This window comes from Rhinichthys klamathensis, unplaced genomic scaffold (genome assembly GCF_029890125.1).
Source record: "Rhinichthys klamathensis goyatoka isolate OS25496 unplaced genomic scaffold, OSU_Roscu_1.1 h1tg000094l_1, whole genome shotgun sequence".
NCBI classification, from domain to species: Eukaryota; Metazoa; Chordata; class Actinopteri; order Cypriniformes; family Leuciscidae; genus Rhinichthys; species Rhinichthys klamathensis.
The window spans coordinates 1,051,486-1,072,767 of record NW_026606633.1 but is presented as its reverse complement, the minus strand read 5'-3'; the positions used below and the strand labels follow the sequence as shown (position 1 = coordinate 1,072,767).

The window sequence follows — 21,282 nt, the reverse complement described above, 5'->3', positions numbered from 1 at the left end:
TATTCAAGCCTTAGGGACAAGGTCTTCAGTGACAACATCAACAAATGGGCAAAAAGCTGCATTATTGTGGATTAGATTCCAGATGAAAAAAAAATGCTACCACAAATTAGCAACGAATCCTCAAAAGACGTGGTGGGTATCCATGTAGAACCATCACATTCAATTATAGGCTTTCAAGCGCTGATGTTCCCATTGCTTTAGCTCTTTGTCATTGGCCAGAAACTGGTCAATTATCATGGCTCAAAGCGCCACACAAGAGGAAACATGTGCCTTGGGCCCACAAAGTACTAAATACTGGTGTGAAAACGTCACACATTTCCTCTGTTTTATTAAAATCTATTTAGACTAAAGCCTTAATAAATAACCTAGGCCAGTTTGGCAGCAAACATTAAACGAACATTTTAACAACGTAACAATGTGATTGTTCTTTGACTTTGAATTGTCTTTCTTATTGCTAAAAAATATTACAATCAACTAAAAACTAAATTATTGTAAATATAAATTGATTAAATTGTTAAAATTACTTGTTTTCTCAACTCGCATAATTGTTTGAACTTCAAAATATTTATTTTGTGTATAAACGTTAGACAACTCTTTTAGGCAGGTCAGTAGGCCTGGTCGAAGACTAAATGGAAAGAAGTTAACGAAAGCATCTTCAAAATTCACAAACATTTATTGTCTTGCCATTACAACAGAAAATGACCTATGGACATTGTTTTGTCTCTTAACATATAACAACATTCTTTTCACAGATAATTTCTCAATGGAATAATGAAATATGTATATGCACAAGTGTCAGACAGAAAGAGGTAATGCGATTAACACCAATAACCACATAATCATCTATAAAATAAAAATAAAATTCACCAGAACACTTCTGTTGAGAGAATTAGGGGAAGTGGGACGTTAACCTATATGTAATCTATTTACAGCCCCTATTGTCTCTGGCAATGTGCTTTCAAAACAAGTAAATCCTGAGTTTAAAGTCTCGGTTATTGACAGTGCTTTTCACAAACTCACAAAATATACAAAACAATAAAATAGTTAAAACAATCTTCATTTAAGTCAACCAAAAGAGGAAATTCCATATCAATGAGTAGGCTACAAACTATTTAACTTTCTGGACAAAGCGGCAAAGGTCCACTGGCCGTCCAAAGGTGAAATCTTAGCTTACTATTTACATGGTCTTAATTTCCTCTCTTCAGCCTGTTTCTCTCTTCAAAATCTTACATATTTACAGTTCATAAATATACTTAATTAGCCTTTTATTTAAGAATTCAGAAACATGAAACGGGCGGCATTTTAGTCTTGCAAAAGTGTAAATCCTACCTTAGCAAATGACGAAACAACCATATTAAACTGGGCTGCTGCACTTTCTATTTGCTGCCACTCTAGAAATGGCAATTGTTAAGGCTTGGCGTTTTGCTCGAGAAAGTCTGTGTGCCCGGCTGAAGCATCGTGTCCTGCGTTAGATTCAAGTGGTTCGTGGCCGAGGCAAGTGTTGGAGTCAGCATGGCCAAGATCTGAGCCTGTCCACCCGGTTGTGCGGTGTACGGCGAAGCTGGAGAGCTGGCCGCACCGATTATATTGTCTATAGAGAAGGAAGGCCGGCTTGGGCCATTTGTGTCCGTTTTGAGAGGCGCCAGACCAGGAAGAGTCGGGCTGAGTTGAGGATAGAAAGGCTTTCTCAGCTCGGTACCCAAAAACGAAGGCAAGCTGTGTGGCGTGGAGAATATCGAGGAAGGCGTTGGGAGGGCACAATGTGCGTTTTGGAAAGGGAACGCGCCTCCCGGGTGGTGTGGGTGATAGGGGTGATGCGCGTGGAAATTCTGCAGCTGTAGGCCGTAATTGTAACCGTACGGTCCGTAGCCAAAGCCAGGTAGAAATCCCCCCGCGTCCCTAAGGATCTCGTTGGTCTGGTGTCTTTTGAAGCGCTTCCTTCTGCGCAGAAAACTCCCATTGTCAAACATGTCGGCGGACTCTGGGTCGAGGGTCCAGTAATTGCCTTTGCCCGGGTTACCGGGTTCACGGGGTATTTTGACAAAGCAGTCATTTAGAGACAAGTTGTGACGGATAGAGTTTTGCCACGCGGGGAATTTCTCCCGGTAATACGGGAACCTGCTGCTGATGAACTCGCAGATCTCGCTGAGAGTCAAACGTTTCTTCGGGCTCTGCAGGATAGCCATGGTTATAAGGGCTATGTAAGAATAAGGGGGTTTCACCAACGCATTTTTCCCTGGTTTATCCCCAGTTAACGCGCCGGTTCTGTTGTCATCCTCTGGCCCGACCCGGTCAGCCGGACAGTCCAAGCTGCTTTGACCCGGAGAGACTGCGCCCTCCCCCGCATTCTGGGATAGATTGTCATCGGAGTCATTGTCCAAGTGAAAAGTATGATGATGGTGAAGATATTTACCCTCTTTTACAATATCCCCGCCAACGACATCGATGTCCACGTCGTCGGACAGAGCAGAACTGTCCGACATGTCCGTCCCCAGAGTCATCCTTGGAGAGTCTTTTTGTCTTGCTCTCTCGCGTTCCGTGTCCAGTCTCGTGCAGCACCCAGCACAAGCAGTGTGTCGTCTCAGTCACTTGTGCGTTCTGGAACGACAAAACTCCCGTCCTCCAGAAGCCAAGAATACGTTGTCTTCACGTCCTGGAGCCGCATAGAAAACGTATACCTTAAGAAACGAAAGAAGACTCGAAAGAATCACACCGGACTTGCATAACACAAAAACTGTCCAGAGCTCAGAGCGCTTTCAAGTCAAACAGGACACTCGGTTCAGACCTCGATTTTCTCTTCATGGAGTGTGCAGTTGGTCCATATGCAATATAAACTTTTGGATCATACGAATAGCATTATGACTATGCATTCACTAACTAGCTTTTCAGTTTTCATAATTCGAGAAGGCTATTTGTTCTCGTGTACAATCGTAGCGCTGTGCGTGAAAGAGCCTCCAAGTAGCATTTACCCCCGCGCGGCTTCCAAAAACTATTTATCCAGTCCCCACAATCACGTGATCAGCATGTCGGTAACCAGGAACTAGGGAAGTTTACAGCCGAGAAAAGCAGCACAAGGGAGAAGTGTTATCAACTTGCCCTAACAAGTGTGCTATAGGGAAATGTAACTGACATTCGCGACAAATGTCAAAAAAGAATGCAGAGAAAATAAAAAAGTCCGCACGATTTAACTTTAATAAACCCGAGGATTTTTCAAAGATGACAACAAATAAACTGTCAACACATTAATTTAATTCGAAAAAAGAATACAAATAATTTAATTGTTTACTACACAATGTTTTATTTCCTATTGTTGTTTAAAAAACAGCATCATAACGATAAGACCAAATTAATAAATTAACCATTAGCCTATTTTTGCATTGTATTTTTTTGTTATTATGCTGTATTAGGCTTTCCTAGATAGCAACATCGATAATACAGCAATAATCAATAATATGGTAAATAAACAAGATAAAGAAAGAAAAGCTATATTCTTGCATTATGGATGTTTATTCCTTTGCCTGTTCAAGAGATATGCATCATACAAAGTAGAAGAGTATTCAATCGTATCCTTCAAAAATATTTAACAAATCAAATGTTCCAATAAATTGTATGAGTCAGAGAATACATTTTAAAAGCAACAATATAGCTAATTATTCACAAAATTGTAGGCTACATCAAGAATAGGGGCAGATTATTTTAATATTTTTGAGACTTAGTCAAAGTTAATCCTCAATTTACCATTTACATGCCATAATATAGTAAATTGCACATTTCAATATTTCACGATATTTGAACGTTTCTAGTATAGGCTATTCATTTGCATGAATTAGCCTATTACCAACAGACCAGCACGAATCAATAAGTTGTTCTAGCTACTCGGCAGGTGTACGGGCTATTTCAATAATAACATTTATTTATTTGGCATGAAAAATATCTTAAATTGTGTATAAATATAATAACATTTGCTCACAAAAAGAGGGTGAAATGAAATTTGCGCTTAGGCTATAGGCTACATAATATCTCTCTGCGTTCGAATTCTCCTTTTAGTGCCGTTATTCACTTCTAAGGGCTTTTATGGGCTTTTTTTCCTGTCAGGGATTCAAAACAACCCCGTTTATGATTTTTGCATAGCTATCATAGCCTATACATCTCCTAACGTAGCCTATGTAAAAAGCACACACTCTCTGCAACCTGCTCGGATTCGTCATTGCTTATGGGTGTTATGGGTGAATGACAAGCTTCATGCGCCATAGAACGCGCGCGCACTCTTAAAAATAAAGGTTGCAAAAGGGGGGTTTTGCAGCGACGCCATAGAAGAACCTTCAGTCAACAGTTTTTAAAATAACCTTCTTTTTTTTAGTATGAACATCATTTGTAAAAATCTAAAGAACATTTTTTCACTATAAAGAACCTTTTGTCCATTGGATCCTGTGGATGCTAAATGTTCTTTATGAACCATCAATGCCAATAAAAAACCTTTATTAGAGTCGGGCATCGAATTATTTTTATTATGCTCGTTATTAAACAAGACAATTGTGCCTCCGATTAAAATCAGCAGGATATGCCAGATTTCATGCTCTGCATGCTTTGTGACCATATTTTCAATCAAATATTTTCTCTATTCCGTTTCCCATAAGTATAGGCTACTTATTTAGGCTAAACGTATTAAACTAATTAAAGTAGATTTAAATAATTGGGCGTTTCGAGAATTATGTTCATGCGCAGCTTAGTTGATTGCTGGTAAAAAAAAAATTATATAAGGGTGTTGAAGTTATAAAGGAAACAGGAAGGGTAAAAAATAAATAAAAAAGTTAGTTCAAAATTGTAGTTCATGAACTGCTTGTTGGAGACGATGGCAGGACCGGAGCAATGTGTGACAGCTGCCTGTGGGAGCCCAAACTCAGAGGTCAAGTTAGCAACTCGTGCAATTCTCATAAAAATAATAATAATAAAAAAAATCTATATTTGATTTCTGAATTATAGGACTCAATTTCTAGAAATATTACCTTTTTTTTTTAGCATTGATGCATTATTTAGGCTAATGCAATTAATATCTTCTGATAAAGGATTTACAGTTCTCTAGTGAATTCACTTTAATGACACTCCTTTCCGTTTACTCAGACAAAAAAAAAGAAAAAGAAAAGAAAGAAATGTCGTGCACGTTTAGGGCCCTGGACAACATAAATGTCAAAGTGCAAACCACAGGCGACACTCTGAAAAAGAACCAGATAATCACCGTCGGTTTTCGGCCTAAACTGACAAATTGGCTTCCCATTCCTATTTTTCCTCCTTTCCGCTTTTAAGTGGGCTCACCAGTTAATGTGTCGAGGCCGAGGGCTTACACGGAATAAAAGGACTGCAAAGCATGCTGTAAATCTGTAGCATTTTTAACCACAGTACTGCCACCTTGCGGTTCTACGCTGTATTACACAGCCTATATAGCCTATAGCTAAATAGCGCTTGAACTCCGCATTCCGCACCAAACAAAACAAACAGACAAAACAATTTTAATTTCTTACTGTGGGACATAAAACAAATAAACAAAAACAAAAATTAAATCCACATTGTGCAGCAAAAAGTTGGAGGACCTTAATTTCTCAATAACCAATAGAATTGCGCTCTTAATTAACTGAGGCCGGAAACTATTACAATATAGCTATTAACTCCCCATTTCTCGAACTATCGCATGCGAATAAGACGAAATGTATCGTTACAAGTGGAAAAGAGCTGAATTCAGGCAAATTGCTGTTTGTCGTCCCAATTTGAAAAGATAGCCTATAAAACACCACCAAGCATGCCATGGACATTTATTAAAATAAATAAATAACGTTCTGAATTTAAATGAAAAAAGAAAACATTCCACATGTAAAGGGTGGCGTTGTACTACTGGTTCGAAAGTAAATGTTTCAATGAAATTATAATAATTCAAGTTAAAAGTATATATAATCATAGCATTTAAATGGCACTGCACTCGATGTGGACCATAAGGGGCGCAGTCTTGAAACTTCTTTACAGGCTTTTATTGTTTTAAAGGCTCATTTTGCTCTCGGAAATAAAGTAGACTAGCTATAATGGCTTTGCAATGATGGATAAAAAAATGCTGTCATTAATTTGTAAACTGAAATATCAGTTTGCTTGTAATGGACTTTGGAGTGTTCCGAGGCTCTTGATAATGAACAAACGTTTTCTACGACGTGCTACATGATTAACCATGCTTTTTGACAAAGGTTCTCATATTAGAGACCCAGCCATGGCCTTAACTTGGTGGTGGCTGACATCTAGTGGATTCTATGTGAAATGCCCCAAATCTCGGTTTTACAGAAATTATTAGACATTTATTCCAATAGCCAGTCGATGTCGCCCCCTCACCAGCAAAATTTGTGTAAACAATTTGTGAGGGAAGATTAAATATAGTGTTCAAATATTTTAAGACTACTATTTATAGGCGTAAATATGAGTCTTCAAAACGTTAAAAACAATTGGCTAATGTAGGCTAAATTCTCTTTTGAGAATATATATATATTTATAGGCTATATATATATCACTGACCGAATAACTGTTTATTTTAATTTATGTATAAAAAATAATTCATACTGCTTAAATAGAATCATTTTAACCAATGTTAAATAACCTAAATCAAAACAAATTATTTAAATTGTATACGGACTATTAAACAAAGATTGGAGTTACAAATTGATGTGTTATATCTCGATTATCGTGTCAAACTATATGGATGTAATTATTATTATTAGGCTATACTAATATTATTATTAGGATACTATTATTATTATATTGGATATTGAAAATCGAACATAAACCTAATGTATTTTTTAGGTTAGCCTAGTTAAATGAAGAACAAGCGAAAAATTACACAAAAACACATTTATTTGCTTATAATATTTACATTGTTCTGTGCGTTGTTTTGTCTTCTGATATAGTCAAACAATGTTTCAGACAACATATCAATACCAGAACTGTAATTCTTCATTTTATTTAACACAAAATACTTTGAACACATATACCAAAAACTAGTTAATTCAGTCACACGTTATCTACAAAACTTTTGTTACATAATCAACAGGAATATGAACTCAATCTCGGGGCCATTGACATGCAGTGGAACACGTTGTCATGCAGTGCAGAAGTTTTCACATGTATCGCTCCAGTCCTGAGGCAAAATTGGCTTGTCTCATATATGAATTATTGTAGGAGTTCATTGCTGGTCCGGAGAGAGCTAAAAGAGACTCTGTATGATCTACACACGAGCCAGAACGCACGGGGGGCAGAGAAATCCTGTTCCCCGAACAGTACACCTGTGAACCTCCCGGAGAGAAGCTGGACTGCGTGACCCCGGACAGGTGAGTAGGCGAAGCCGAGGAGGGATACGTGTAACTGGTTGTCATGTTTGAAGCAAGAGATCCCGTGTTCCTGCTCAGCATGTTGCTCGTTGGATTTATCTGTTGCGTCTGAAAGCAGGTCGGGTCAGAGTTTGACACGGAACAGCTGGAGGTCATGGCACCCAAGTCTCCCATGCCGAGAGACTGCGGGTTGAGATCTCCTCCGCTTTGCATCATTGTCTGCTGACTAATAATATTATCGATGCTGAACATCCTGGGCTGGCCTTGCGTGACCCCGGCCGATGCCTGATAGTGATGCAGCATCGCCGGGTGCGGGGAACCAGCCAACTGAGACCCGTAGCCAGACGTCACACCCGGGTATAAGGTGTTGGGGTACGCCTGTCTACCCATCGGTGTTGGCGTGAAAGCGCTCGAGCTTTGCATGTATCCAGGATATGTGCTTACATCAGTCCGCTTGAAGCGCTTCCTCCGTCTCAAGAAACTCCCGTTGTCGAACATGTCCTCAGCGGCGGGGTCAAGCGTCCAGTAGTTTCCTTTGCCGGGCCTACCGGGCTCTCGCGGGATCTTCACAAAACAGTCATTGAGGGTGAGGTTGTGCCGTATGGAATTTTGCCACTTCTTGGAATTCTCGCGGTAAAAAGGAAAGCGTTCCATGATGAACTTATAGATGCCGCCGAGGGTGAGTTTTCTCTCAGGTGAATTGGCGATGGCCATTGCGATCAGTGCGATGTAACTGTAGGGAGGTTTACCTCGCTGCACTGGCCTTTTCCTCCGCCGGCTGCCAGTAGCGGGCAGATGTTCTTCGGTTTGACCCAGTGAAACCACTTCCTCCCTCTCAGTGTTTGGACTGCTGACCCGTGGCTCGGCTTTGATGAGAACACCGTCCTTGGTTCGAGCATGGTGGTTGAGCGCTGGGGAAGGAAGAGGTATCGGGGAGTCCAGGCTCACGTTGGGAGACAGCACCACTGGACTGGCCGCCTCGGCTGGCGAGTGCTGGGACTCTGCCGTCATGTTGCACATGCCAGTGAAATATGAAAAATTTGCAAGATTCATAAAAGTTGTCTTTTATAAACTTTTATGACTATTAGAATTTAAAAAATTTAAATTCCCTCAATTTGCCAACTAAACAGGCTGTAAAAATATTGGCTATCCTATCAAAATAAGCGTGCGCTCAGCTAGATTAGAGGTGTTTGTCTAACCAGGTGAGTGAGTCGGGGGGAGTTTTATAGAGCGGGCAGAGTGACGACACCGGCCGGCTCGTGACGATCGATTGGGTGACAGTTCTCCCCTCACTAGCAAAGAATGCAAGGTCAGAAGATCACCGTTAAATTCATTTTGGATGGGTGAATTTGTGTATTTTTAGAACCTGTAGTTTAAAGACATGTCGCCTGATTAACCTGACTATATAACAAACTTTTCACAAAAAGTTATAAAAAAAAAAGTTACAAATAGGAAAAAGGTAAATAAATTGAAACATTAAACTTCTAACCTATAGCTTTTTGATATTCTTACCTTAATGAATAAAATGAGCTAAACAATTTCCTCTTCTGTCCTTCAAGGGAAAACACAAAGGAAGTCGTACCTGCTTGTGACCTTATATGGAATATACATTGTGCGAAATCAGATAAGGCAAATTGGTTTACATAATAGCTTCCACTGACTTGGGGGTTTTAAGAGTGACAGGATTAGGAAGGAAAGGTTGGAGAGGTGGAGGATAAATACATGTCTGCAAAATATTCTAAGTTCAACAGTTTCACGGAGGAGGGCTTTTTTCATATGAACAATGATCTGAAACATCATGAATACTCAATTTGTTGACTAATTTTTGCTCACTGTGTGATTTTTACAACTTTCTATCCATTCACTTACATTTTTGTCAGTTTTTGAGTTGAGACTTTCTTATTAAGTTCAAAGTTGTTCAAAAAGTGCAACGAACTTTTCCTCGCAGGTTGCCACATTTGCACCACTTAGACTCTTAAAAGGCAGCAATCAATCTTAAGATGTTCATTTTAGCAGGTTGAAATGTTTTACAGTACAAGAAAGGACAAATAAAAGAACAGGCTGCTCACTGAAAGTTCTATCTTTGATCTCTCGCTCTTGCTCGCTCTCATAGTTTGCCCATGGGTTCACTGTGTATCCAGGACAGAAACAACACACAGAAAGGCTGTAAGAGACTTCCCAAACTACCTCTCAATCCACCAATTGAAAAATAATAACAAGCTTTTAAAAACAGCAATTGAGCTGTGAAAACTTTACAGAATGTTAAGAAAATACTGCTGGTTTATTTTTATTCTCCAGAATGAGACTGTAGAAGGGCAGGTGCTAATACAGCATCATAGCACTCAACATCAACTTCTCGCCCAGGATTTCACTGATCGAATTACAGAAAGACAATAACAGCGTGCACATAGAATTCTCTTTAGCTGTAAATGAATAGTTAAACCATATCAGGGAATTACCAGGGCTTTGCTTTTCAACACAAGGGATCTACAGGAAGGTCAGAAGGTAGAAAGTTACCCTAGACCTTTTCACTATGACTTAAGCTCAATGCAAGTTTTCTAAATAGACAGCCGATATATCATTTAAACCGGTAAGCGCATGCGTGTTTGGGGTGAGCAAAAAAGGGATGTGAGTGAGAAACTGGACAGATAGTGTTCAGCTCTGACTGATAGGAAAGAAATGGTAGGATGAATAAGACCAGAGTCATAAGCCAAAACAGCATTCACCCCTGCCCAAGCACAAAGCATGTGGCGGCCCCCTGTGCCCAGACGCGCTAAGCCTAGCTAGCCGAACAGAGCGGCTGGCTAACAGCTTCAGACAGGCGTGGGATCAGGGTTGTATCCAAGCAGGATCTGCCCCTAGTGCTGCCAGGTCAGGCAGACAAACAAGGGCTACAGCCAGGAAACAGCCCCTCCTCCCCCGCACCCTCATCACCAGCCCCAGGGCCTACCATCTCACGGTAATCCCCGTAATATTATTCTCTTATCACACACACACCAGAGATACATAGTCTGACAACTCTTCAAAAACTGCTGGAATAAATTGGACCTGGTTTGTAATGCATTATATCATGACAAGTCTACAACATGTTAATATCCAGTAAAAATGTAAGATTTTCCTTCCTCAGGGCATTGTTGGCGGTTATATTGAATTAAATGGTCGGTTAAGATTTAATGGCTCAATAGCTATTAAAGTAAAATACACTTGTGTCCATTTCCTCTGGATTTTATGCTATACCTCAAGCAAAAGCACAGGAAAAACTTTTCTGTGATGTTTAGACACTTAAGAGGATAGTTCACCAGAAAAGAATGACATCCTCATGTCCTTCCAAACCTTTATATTTTGTCTAACTTCACTTTTGTGAGGTTATTGTTGAAAAAATGTGCAATGATATTCATACATTCCTACACCGTAAAACAAAACAAATCAATCCAAGAAATGTATGGTTTAAAAAAGAAAAGAAAAAAAGAGGCAGCCGTGTTTGCCAAAACTTTACCATAAAAATCCGATAGCAATATTTTAAGTTTTACAGGTTTAAATGAAATAAAAAACAAATATTGTTATACACCAAATGACTAAAATATATATATATTTTTTTACCTTTATATATACTGACAGCCACCTTAAAAACACAGGAAGAATACACGCAAACAAAACATCATCATGATAACACACAATACAAAAATAATGCAAAAAAAAACATCAATTTAACAACAAAGATATGATATAACCCTAATGTACATAACTGATATGAAAACACTAAGAAACCGTTATTTCAATGAAAAAATATCAAATGCAAGCTGTCTCTCAGAGAATTCTAGGGATGTCAATTTTTATGGCTTTTTACTTTAAATTATAAGATGACTTGTACAGATTTTGGAAGTGAAAAAGAACATTTAACAGTATTTTACTGTAAAATTAGATGAAAGGTCCCATTAGATCTATTACAATTTTTCACTGTATAGAGTAAGGGAAAGTGTCGATGAAAATTGTACTTTTACTTTTAAAGTAAAGTGTTCCAAACATTTTGACGCCACTGTATATTCATATAAGTCAAACAACTCATCTACTTCTAACCCTAAATCTATGCCAATTGAACTTTTCTATGTTGCAAGAGATATTTGAAATTTAGCTTTGTGTTCACCTCAGCTATATCTGTCAGTGTAGAGAGAGAGAGATGTGAAGAAAGAGAAGAGAGAGAGAGAGAGAACTGCTGAGTAAACACTTGGAACTCATTCATTTGCACACTGGCTCCAGGCAGGGCTGGGGTTTGAGAGGGGGTGCATGAGAAAAAGAGAGAGAGAATGAAAGGACGAGAGGGAACGAAAAAGAGAAAAGCGAGCGGGAGAAAGAGATGCCCCTTTTCTTACCCAAGCTCATCAAGTACGGGCCAGGGCTCCTGAAAACGGCAGGATTAGTGGAGGGCCGGGGCTCGGTCAGGTCGGCTCAGCCCACATCACTCCTGTACTGCACGCTACGCTGCTTCGCTAAAGCGCTCCAACATGGTTCTCACAGACACACACACAAAGACACAATGCATATACACACTTACTATCACGCTCGCACAAGCATGCAACACACAGGACACTGACATTCTCAGCTAAGAGCGGCATAAACATTTGCTGTAACTCTTGACACATCAATGTCCACAACAACACATGCACACACTGGCTTCATTATATTAGCAAAAAAAAAAATTATATGGAAGTCATATTTACAATAACCTGTTGATATCAGTAGGATGATTTCAAATGTCAAGTTTTGACCATAGCAGGACATTTTCAAAATGTCGGCCCTCACAAATATAGTCAAACCTGTATACAAACACTTTATACACATCTACGTCCCTATTTCTTTTTTCCCTGTAGAACTGCATTCAAATAAAAATCAGAACATGATTTCTGTTTGTAATCCTCTAGTAGCACTAAATGTGCACCCCTTAAGCAGCATGCATTGGTTGATCTTATCAACAAACCCTTAATGACAGCGCTTTGTGATTTTAAGCCTCAGGGCCTGCAGTCATGCACAAACACAAGAACTCACTCTCACAAGCACAAATATGGTCACAAGGTCAAATCCTCACCAAAAATCAGTTTCCCCTCCTTTTTTTCACTGCAATCATCCTATCTGCCAGTGTTGTGTGATATGGTCACTACAGTGGTAAAAGTAGGCTAAAGCTTAAAATCAAACAAAAAAGTCATGTTTTTGAATAAAATGTCACCCTGTGATGTCATTTACACTGTTAACTATCAGAGATGGGTAAAGATATAGTTGTGCATGACGTCACGCCCAGTCTGACGTTCCGGCCCGAATCCCTCTTATTTATTTTACTGTACAGGATTATAGAGGCAATCGCAGTGATCAGAGAAGGGCTCATTCAGCCCATCAGGCAATTGTTTAAGCATGTATGGGTTAGAAAAACGGGTATTTTTAACATGAAATGTTGCGCAATGCACCTTTAAGTCAGTTTAATGTAATTGAGGTTGAAATTACTTAATCATCCAACTTGATTGTACTTAATTTAAGGCAGCAACTTTGTCTCAGCATTTTTACAGTGTTGTTACAGTGTAATTATATATATCCGGTTCCACTGGAAAACTGAAGTCCGTCCAGTGGAGGTGGGGTGCAGGGGGTTCGTGGCAGTGTCTACCACCAGACTGCTTGGAGACCTGGGAATCAGAGGCCAGAGTCTGCGCCAGGCCATCAAAGCAATGTCTGAGGCAGCTGAGAGAAGCAGCCAGTGGCTGTGGATAAAGAGACAAGACTCTTGCTGGGCTCCAGCTTGATTAGGTGATTGGGGGATACACTGCGGGGACTTGATCACCCCCGTAGGGCCTTCCTCAGCCAAGGATGTCTAGTTATAATGGCCGAAACATCCAATGAAGGTTGAGGTGTACTACTGATGATGTGTCCCTCGGATCACCCATCAAGGGAGGATACCCACCGGAAAACTCCACTAAGACAACTACATTGCCAAGGTCAAGTACACTCTCCTGGTACGCGCTTGCACTTAAAGGATGTATTACATCTCGTCCTGTGTTTCCTGAAAACTGAATATCTGGACAAGTCCAGTGACTGCTGAGAAAGATCAGCTGACGACAGGGGAAAGTCCTTGTGACGGCATGGAGAGACAGCTGGCAGGAGGGAACAGACCCCAATGGGACGGTCATGGGCTAGCTACCCATGGCTGTAGTTTCCATAGCTTTTGTAGCATATGGAAACACCCGCTATGGCTACGAAAACACAACAGAAGAAAATACCCTCAGAGTCTGCGAGAGCGAGGGCGCAAGAAGACTCATCGGCTGACACTATGGTAACAGACCCTGGACCGGAATCGACTACGAATGGAAAAAGCGCAGACCAGGAGAGCACCACAGGAATTGTCGTATCTACATCTGCAGCAGGGCACCGCACACTTCAGATATGTGCCTGCGGATGGAGGAAAGTAACGTCATACCATGGGTTGAGGATTCATCAGGGGAAGAGAAAGTGTTTGGGAAACCAGAGACAGGGGCCTCGCATTGACTACCTTCTGCTGAAGGAGTCAAGTCAGTCGAATGAAGCACAGCAACCGGACCTAAACCACAGCTTGCAGTGCATCAGCACCACTGTCATCAAGGAAGTACCCTCAAGCACAGAGATGGCTACATCACAGAATCCCACCCAACTTTCCAGACCCGCGATCGAGAGGAGGTTGGTCGGGCACAGACCACGAGTGAAATGGCCAGCTGCTGCCGACAAGAAACAGTGGGAAGCAATCAACAGCGATTTGTCCCTGACCTTAGAGCAACTTAAAGGCACTGCGGAAAAGAAGTTGGAGAGTATGGGGGACATCATCCACCAGTATGGAGCAGAACGCTTTGGTATACAAGAAGGGAAAGGCCAGAAAAAGTCTCCAACTGCGACAACCTCCAGGAGGCAACAAGAGATCAAGCGCCTCATCCAACAGAGGAGGCAACTTCGGAAGCAGTGGAAGAAAGCCTTGGAGGGGGAAAAGGAAGGCATTGAGGTGCTTCAAGCTGACATCAAAAACCGATTGGCATCCCTCCGCAGAGCAGAAAACCTACGGAAACGCAGAAGGAAAAAAGAAAGATCTAGAACACAGTTCTACAAAGACCCCTTCAAGTTTCTAAAAAGCCTTTTCATTAGAGAGAAAAGTGGATCTCTGAAGGCAGCAAGGAAAGACCTAGAAGATCACCTAAAAGCGACACACTCTGATCCAAAACGACATGAACGGATGACCATTCCACCAGACATCCCACCAATCAACTCTCCAGAACACCAGATGGAGACTGGTCCTCCAACCTGGAGAGAAGTGGAAAAGACAGTACAACGGGCAAGGGCGGCATCAGCACCAGGTCCTAATGGAGTCCCATACAAAGTATACAAGAACGCGCCGCAAGTCCTGAGGTTTCTTTGGAAGCTCATGAGAACAGTGTGGCAGAGGAAGATGGTGCCCAAAGTGTGGCGTAGGGCAGGAGGGGTCCTGATCCCAAAGGAGAAGAAGGCGGAGAACATCAGCCAATTTCGGCCAATATCCTTACTAAATGTAGAGGGTAAAATCTTCTTCAGCGTCATTGCTAAAAGGATGTCCGAATACCTTCAAAGAAATAAGTACATTGATACATCAATACAGAAAGCAGGAATCTCAGGCTTTTCTGGATGCTTGGAACACTCTAGCATGATCTGGCACCAGATCCAGACCGCAAAGGCAAGGAAAAAGGACCTCCATGTTGTCTTTTTGGACCTTGCTAATGCCTTTGGGTCAGTGCCCCATGAACTCCTGTGGGCCGCCTTCACCTTCTTTCACATTCCGGACACTATTACCACCTTGGTTAAATCCTACTTCCAAGACCTGCAGTTCTGTTTTACCACTGCTGATTTTACTACGTCTTGGCAATCCTTGGAGGTTGGCATCATGGCGGGATGCACCATCTCACCCCTGGCCTTTACAATGGCAATGGAGGTCATCATCCGGGCGTCAAAATGGGTAGTGGGTGGGCAGCGGCTTGACTTGGGCACTCGCCTTCCTCCCCTCAGAGCTTTTATGGATGACATCACTACTCTGACCACCACTGCTCCATGTACCAGGAAGCTGCTCGGAAAACTGGAAGAGAACATCAGCTGGGCTCGCATGAAGATAAAGCCATCAAAGTCACGCAGCATCTCCATTGTCAAGGGGGTGCTCTCTGACTGCAGATTCTTCATTGGAGAGGAGCCCATCCCAACAGTATCTGACCAGCCTGTTAAGAGCCTTGGAAGATGGTATGATGCCAGCCTAAAGGATAAAGATCAGGTACAGCAGCTGCGGAAAGAAATCAAAAGTGGACTCCAGGCTATCAACAACACTCAGCTCCCTGGAAGATTGAAGGCCTGGTGTTTACAGTTTGGCCTTCTTCCCCGAGTGCTGTGGCCCCTTACCATTTTTGAGGTCCCAATCTCAACGGTGGAGAAGTTGGAAAGAGGAATCACAGGCTACATCAAGAAATGGCTTGGAGTGCCTCGATGCCTTACCACCATAGGCCTCTACGGAGATTGCGCCCTCAAACTGCCCCTCACCAGTCTCACAGAGGAATTCAAGTGTGCTAAAGTAAGACTCCAGATGACACTGAATGAATCTCGTGATGCAATGGTGAGTAACAACGCACCAACCTTGGTGGCAGGCCGAAAATGGAGTCCAGCCAGTGCGGTGGAGGATGCAGCAACCGCTCTGAGACTTGCGGACATTGTGGGGCATGTCCAGCAGGGAAGAGGAGGCCTTGGGCTAACAACTAGGCTACCAGCCTGGAGTACAGCCACGGCACCAGAACGGAGGAAATTGGTGGTGGAGGAAATACATCGGCAGGAAGAAGCAGCAAGGTGGACCAAGGCAGTTTCCCTTGGTAAACAGGGACAATGGACACGTTGGGAGAGTGTGGAGAGGAGGAGGATCAGCTGGAAGGAGTTGTGGAGCATGGAAGCGAAGCGAATCAGCTTCATCATCAGGGCTACATATGATGTTCTTCCAACACCTAGCAATCTCCATCAGTGGTTGGGTGAAGATCCAGGATGTGCCCTCTGCTCCAGACCAGGTTCTCTCAAGCACATACTGACCGGGTGTAGAGTCAGCCTCACCCAGGGACGTTATACGTGGCGTCATAACCAAGTCCTTAAGATCCTCGCAGCCACCCTGGAGAACAAACGGACTGCTTCCAACTCCCTACCACCATCAGCACCCAATCCACTGCATATCAACTTTGTCCGCATGGGGGCAAAGGTAGCCAGTTGCAGGCCCACTTCTCTGGAGCATGGTCAGCTTCGAGGGGCCTGTGACTGGAAGATTCTAGTGGATGTTGGTCAGCGGCTCGTTTTTCCTCCAGAGATTGCAATCACCACACTCAGGCCTGATATAGTTCTCTGGTCCCTCTCTCTGAAGAAGGTCTTCATCATTGAACTCACTGTACCCTGGGAGGACTCAGTGGATGAGGCATATGAGCGAAAACAACTACGCTATGCTGAGTTAGCTGCTGAAGCACAAGATCGCGGATGGAAAACTGAAGTCCGTCCAGTGGAGGTGGGGTGCAGGGGGTTCGTGGCAGTGTCTACCACCAGACTGCTTGGAGACCTGGGAATCAGAGGCCAGAGTCTGCGCCAGGCCATCAAAGCAATGTCTGAGGCAGCTGAGAGAAGCAGCCAGTGGCTGTGGATAAAGAGACAAGACTCTTGCTGGGCTCCAGCTTGATTAGGTGATTGGGGGATACACTGCGGGGACTTGATCACCCCCGTAGGGCCTTCCTCAGCCAAGGATGTCTAGTTATAATGGCCGAAACATCCAATGAAGGTTGAGGTGTACTACTGATGATGTGTCCCTCGGATCACCCATCAAGGGAGGATACCCACCGGAAAACTCCACTAAGACAACTACATTGCCAAGGTCAAGTACACTCTCCTGGTACGCGCTTGCACTTAAAGGATGTATTACATCTCGTCCTGTGTTTCCTGAAAACTGAATATCTGGACAAGTCCAGTGACTGCTGAGAAAGATCAGCTGACGACAGGGGAAAGTCCTTGTGACGGCATGGAGAGACAGCTGGCAGGAGGGAACAGACCCCAATGGGACGGTCATGGGCTAGCTACCCATGGCTGTAGTTTCCATAGCTTTTGTAGCATATGGAAACACCCGCTATGGCTACGAAAACACAACAGAAGAAAATACCCTCAGAGTCTGCGAGAGCGAGGGCGCAAGAAGACTCATCGGCTGACACTATGGTAACAGACCCTGGACCGGAATCGACTACGAATGGAAAAAGCGCAGACCAGGAGAGCACCACAGGAATTGTCGTATCTACATCTGCAGCAGGGCACCGCACACTTCAGATATGTGCCTGCGGATGGAGGAAAGTAACGTCATACCATGGGTTGAGGATTCATCAGGGGAAGAGAAAGTGTTTGGGAAACCAGAGACAGGGGCCTCGCATTGACTACCTTCTGCTGAAGGAGTCAAGTCAGTCGAATGAAGCACAGCAACCGGACCTAAACCACAGCTTGCAGTGCATCAGCACCACTGTCATCAAGGAAGTACCCTCAAGCACAGAGATGGCTACATCACAGAATCCCACCCAACTTTCCAGACCCGCGATCGAGAGGAGGTTGGTCGGGCACAGACCACGAGTGAAATGGCCAGCTGCTGCCGACAAGAAACAGTGGGAAGCAATCAACAGCGATTTGTCCCTGACCTTAGAGCAACTTAAAGGCACTGCGGAAAAGAAGTTGGAGAGTATGGGGGACATCATCCACCAGTATGGAGCAGAACGCTTTGGTATACAAGAAGGGAAAGGCCAGAAAAAGTCTCCAACTGCGACAACCTCCAGGAGGCAACAAGAGATCAAGCGCCTCATCCAACAGAGGAGGCAACTTCGGAAGCAGTGGAAGAAAGCCTTGGAGGGGGAAAAGGAAGGCATTGAGGTGCTTCAAGCTGACATCAAAAACCGATTGGCATCCCTCCGCAGAGCAGAAAACCTACGGAAACGCAGAAGGAAAAAAGAAAGATCTAGAACACAGTTCTACAAAGACCCCTTCAAGTTTCTAAAAAGCCTTTTCATTAGAGAGAAAAGTGGATCTCTGAAGGCAGCAAGGAAAGACCTAGAAGATCACCTAAAAGCGACACACTCTGATCCAAAACGACATGAACGGATGACCATTCCACCAGACATCCCACCAATCAACTCTCCAGAACACCAGATGGAGACTGGTCCTCCAACCTGGAGAGAAGTGGAAAAGACAGTACAACGGGCAAGGGCGGCATCAGCACCAGGTCCTAATGGAGTCCCATACAAAGTATACAAGAACGCGCCGCAAGTCCTGAGGTTTCTTTGGAAGCTCATGAGAACAGTGTGGCAGAGGAAGATGGTGCCCAAAGTGTGGCGTAGGGCAGGAGGGGTCCTGATCCCAAAGGAGAAGAAGGCGGAGAACATCAGCCAATTTCGGCCAATATCCTTACTAAATGTAGAGGGTAAAATCTTCTTCAGCGTCATTGCTAAAAGGATGTCCGAATACCTTCAAAGAAATAAGTACATTGATACATCAATACAGAAAGCAGGAATCTCAGGCTTTTCTGGATGCTTGGAACACTCTAGCATGATCTGGCACCAGATCCAGACCGCAAAGGCAAGGAAAAAGGACCTCCATGTTGTCTTTTTGGACCTTGCTAATGCCTTTGGGTCAGTGCCCCATGAACTCCTGTGGGCCGCCTTCACCTTCTTTCACATTCCGGACACTATTACCACCTTGGTTAAATCCTACTTCCAAGACCTGCAGTTCTGTTTTACCACTGCTGATTTTACTACGTCTTGGCAATCCTTGGAGGTTGGCATCATGGCGGGATGCACCATCTCACCCCTGGCCTTTACAATGGCAATGGAGGTCATCATCCGGGCGTCAAAATGGGTAGTGGGTGGGCAGCGGCTTGACTTGGGCACTCGCCTTCCTCCCCTCAGAGCTTTTATGGATGACATCACTACTCTGACCACCACTGCTCCATGTACCAGGAAGCTGCTCGGAAAACTGGAAGAGAACATCAGCTGGGCTCGCATGAAGATAAAGCCATCAAAGTCACGCAGCATCTCCATTGTCAAGGGGGTGCTCTCTGACTGCAGATTCTTCATTGGAGAGGAGCCCATCCCAACAGTATCTGACCAGCCTGTTAAGAGCCTTGGAAGATGGTATGATGCCAGCCTAAAGGATAAAGATCAGGTACAGCAGCTGCGGAAAGAAATCAAAAGTGGACTCCAGGCTATCAACAACACTCAGCTCCCTGGAAGATTGAAGGCCTGGTGTTTACAGTTTGGCCTTCTTCCCCGAGTGCTGTGGCCCCTTACCATTTTTGAGGTCCCAATCTCAACGGTGGAGAAGTTGGAAAGAGGAATCACAGGCTACATCAAGAAATGGCTTGGAGTGCCTCGATGCCTTACCACCATAGGCCTCTACGGAGATTGCGCCCTCAAACTGCCCCTCACCAGTCTCACAGAGGAATTCAAGTGTGCTAAAGTAAGACTCCAGATGACACTGAATGAATCTCGTGATGCAATGGTGAGTAACAACGCACCAACCTTGGTGGCAGGCCGAAAATGGAGTCCAGCCAGTGCGGTGGAGGATGCAGCAACCGCTCTGAGACTTGCGGACATTGTGGGGCATGTCCAGCAGGGAAGAGGAGGCCTTGGGCTAACAACTAGGCTACCAGCCTGGAGTACAGCCACGGCACCAGAACGGAGGAAATTGGTGGTGGAGGAAATACATCGGCAGGAAGAAGCAGCAAGGTGGACCAAGGCAGTTTCCCTTGGTAAACAGGGACAATGGACACGTTGGGAGAGTGTGGAGAGGAGGAGGATCAGCTGGAAGGAGTTGTGGAGCATGGAAGCGAAGCGAATCAGCTTCATCATCAGGGCTACATATGATGTTCTTCCAACACCTAGCAATCTCCATCAGTGGTTGGGTGAAGATCCAGGATGTGCCCTCTGCTCCAGACCAGGTTCTCTCAAGCACATACTGACCGGGTGTAGAGTCAGCCTCACCCAGGGACGTTATACGTGGCGTCATAACCAAGTCCTTAAGATCCTCGCAGCCACCCTGGAGAACAAACGGACTGCTTCCAACTCCCTACCACCATCAGCACCCAATCCACTGCATATCAACTTTGTCCGCATGGGGGCAAAGGTAGCCAGTTGCAGGCCCACTTCTCTGGAGCATGGTCAGCTTCGAGGGGCCTGTGACTGGAAGATTCTAGTGGATGTTGGTCAGCGGCTCGTTTTTCCTCCAGAGATTGCAATCACCACACTCAGGCCTGATATAGTTCTCTGGTCCCTCTCTCTGAAGAAGGTCTTCATCATTGAACTCACTGTACCCTGGGAGGACTCAGTGGATGAGGCATATGAGCGAAAACAACTACGCTATGCTGAGTTAGCTGCTGAAGCACAAGATCGCGGATGGAAAACTGAAGTCCGTCCAGTGGAGGTGGGGTGCAGGGGGTTCGTGGCAGTGTCTACCACCAGACTGCTTGGAGACCTGGGAATCAGAGGCCAGAGTCTGCGCCAGGCCATCAAAGCAATGTCTGAGGCAGCTGAGAGAAGCAGCCAGTGGCTGTGGATAAAGAGACAAGACTCTTGCTGGGCTCCAGCTTGATTAGGTGATTGGGGGATACACTGCGGGGACTTGATCACCCCCGTAGGGCCTTCCTCAGCCAAGGATGTCTAGTTATAATGGCCGAAACATCCAATGAAGGTTGAGGTGTACTACTGATGATGTGTCCCTCGGATCACCCATCAAGGGAGGATACCCACCGGAAAACTCCACTAAGACAACTACATTGCCAAGGTCAAGTACACTCTCCTGGTACGCGCTTGCACTTAAAGGATGTATTACATCTCGTCCTGTGTTTCCTGAAAAAAAA

At 43.9% G+C, this 21,282-nt stretch overlaps 2 protein-coding genes across 2 annotated transcripts; both read right to left on the bottom strand.

The window, feature by feature from the left end:
- Nucleotides 1-654: 654 nt before the first annotated feature.
- Nucleotides 655-2,985, bottom strand: foxd2 (forkhead box D2). The gene has a single exon (XM_056252336.1). It carries the CDS (start codon nucleotides 2,499-2,501, stop codon nucleotides 1,392-1,394), a length of 1,110 nt encoding a protein of 369 aa, XP_056108311.1. The 5' UTR covers nucleotides 2,502-2,985; the 3' UTR covers nucleotides 655-1,391.
- Nucleotides 2,986-6,926: 3,941 nt separating this feature from the next.
- Nucleotides 6,927-8,862, bottom strand: foxe3 (forkhead box E3). Its single transcript, XM_056252335.1, has one exon. The coding sequence runs from the start codon at nucleotides 8,409-8,411 to the stop codon at nucleotides 7,149-7,151; it is 1,263 nt and encodes a 420-aa protein (XP_056108310.1). The 5' UTR covers nucleotides 8,412-8,862; the 3' UTR covers nucleotides 6,927-7,148.
- Nucleotides 8,863-21,282: the final 12,420 nt, after the last annotated feature.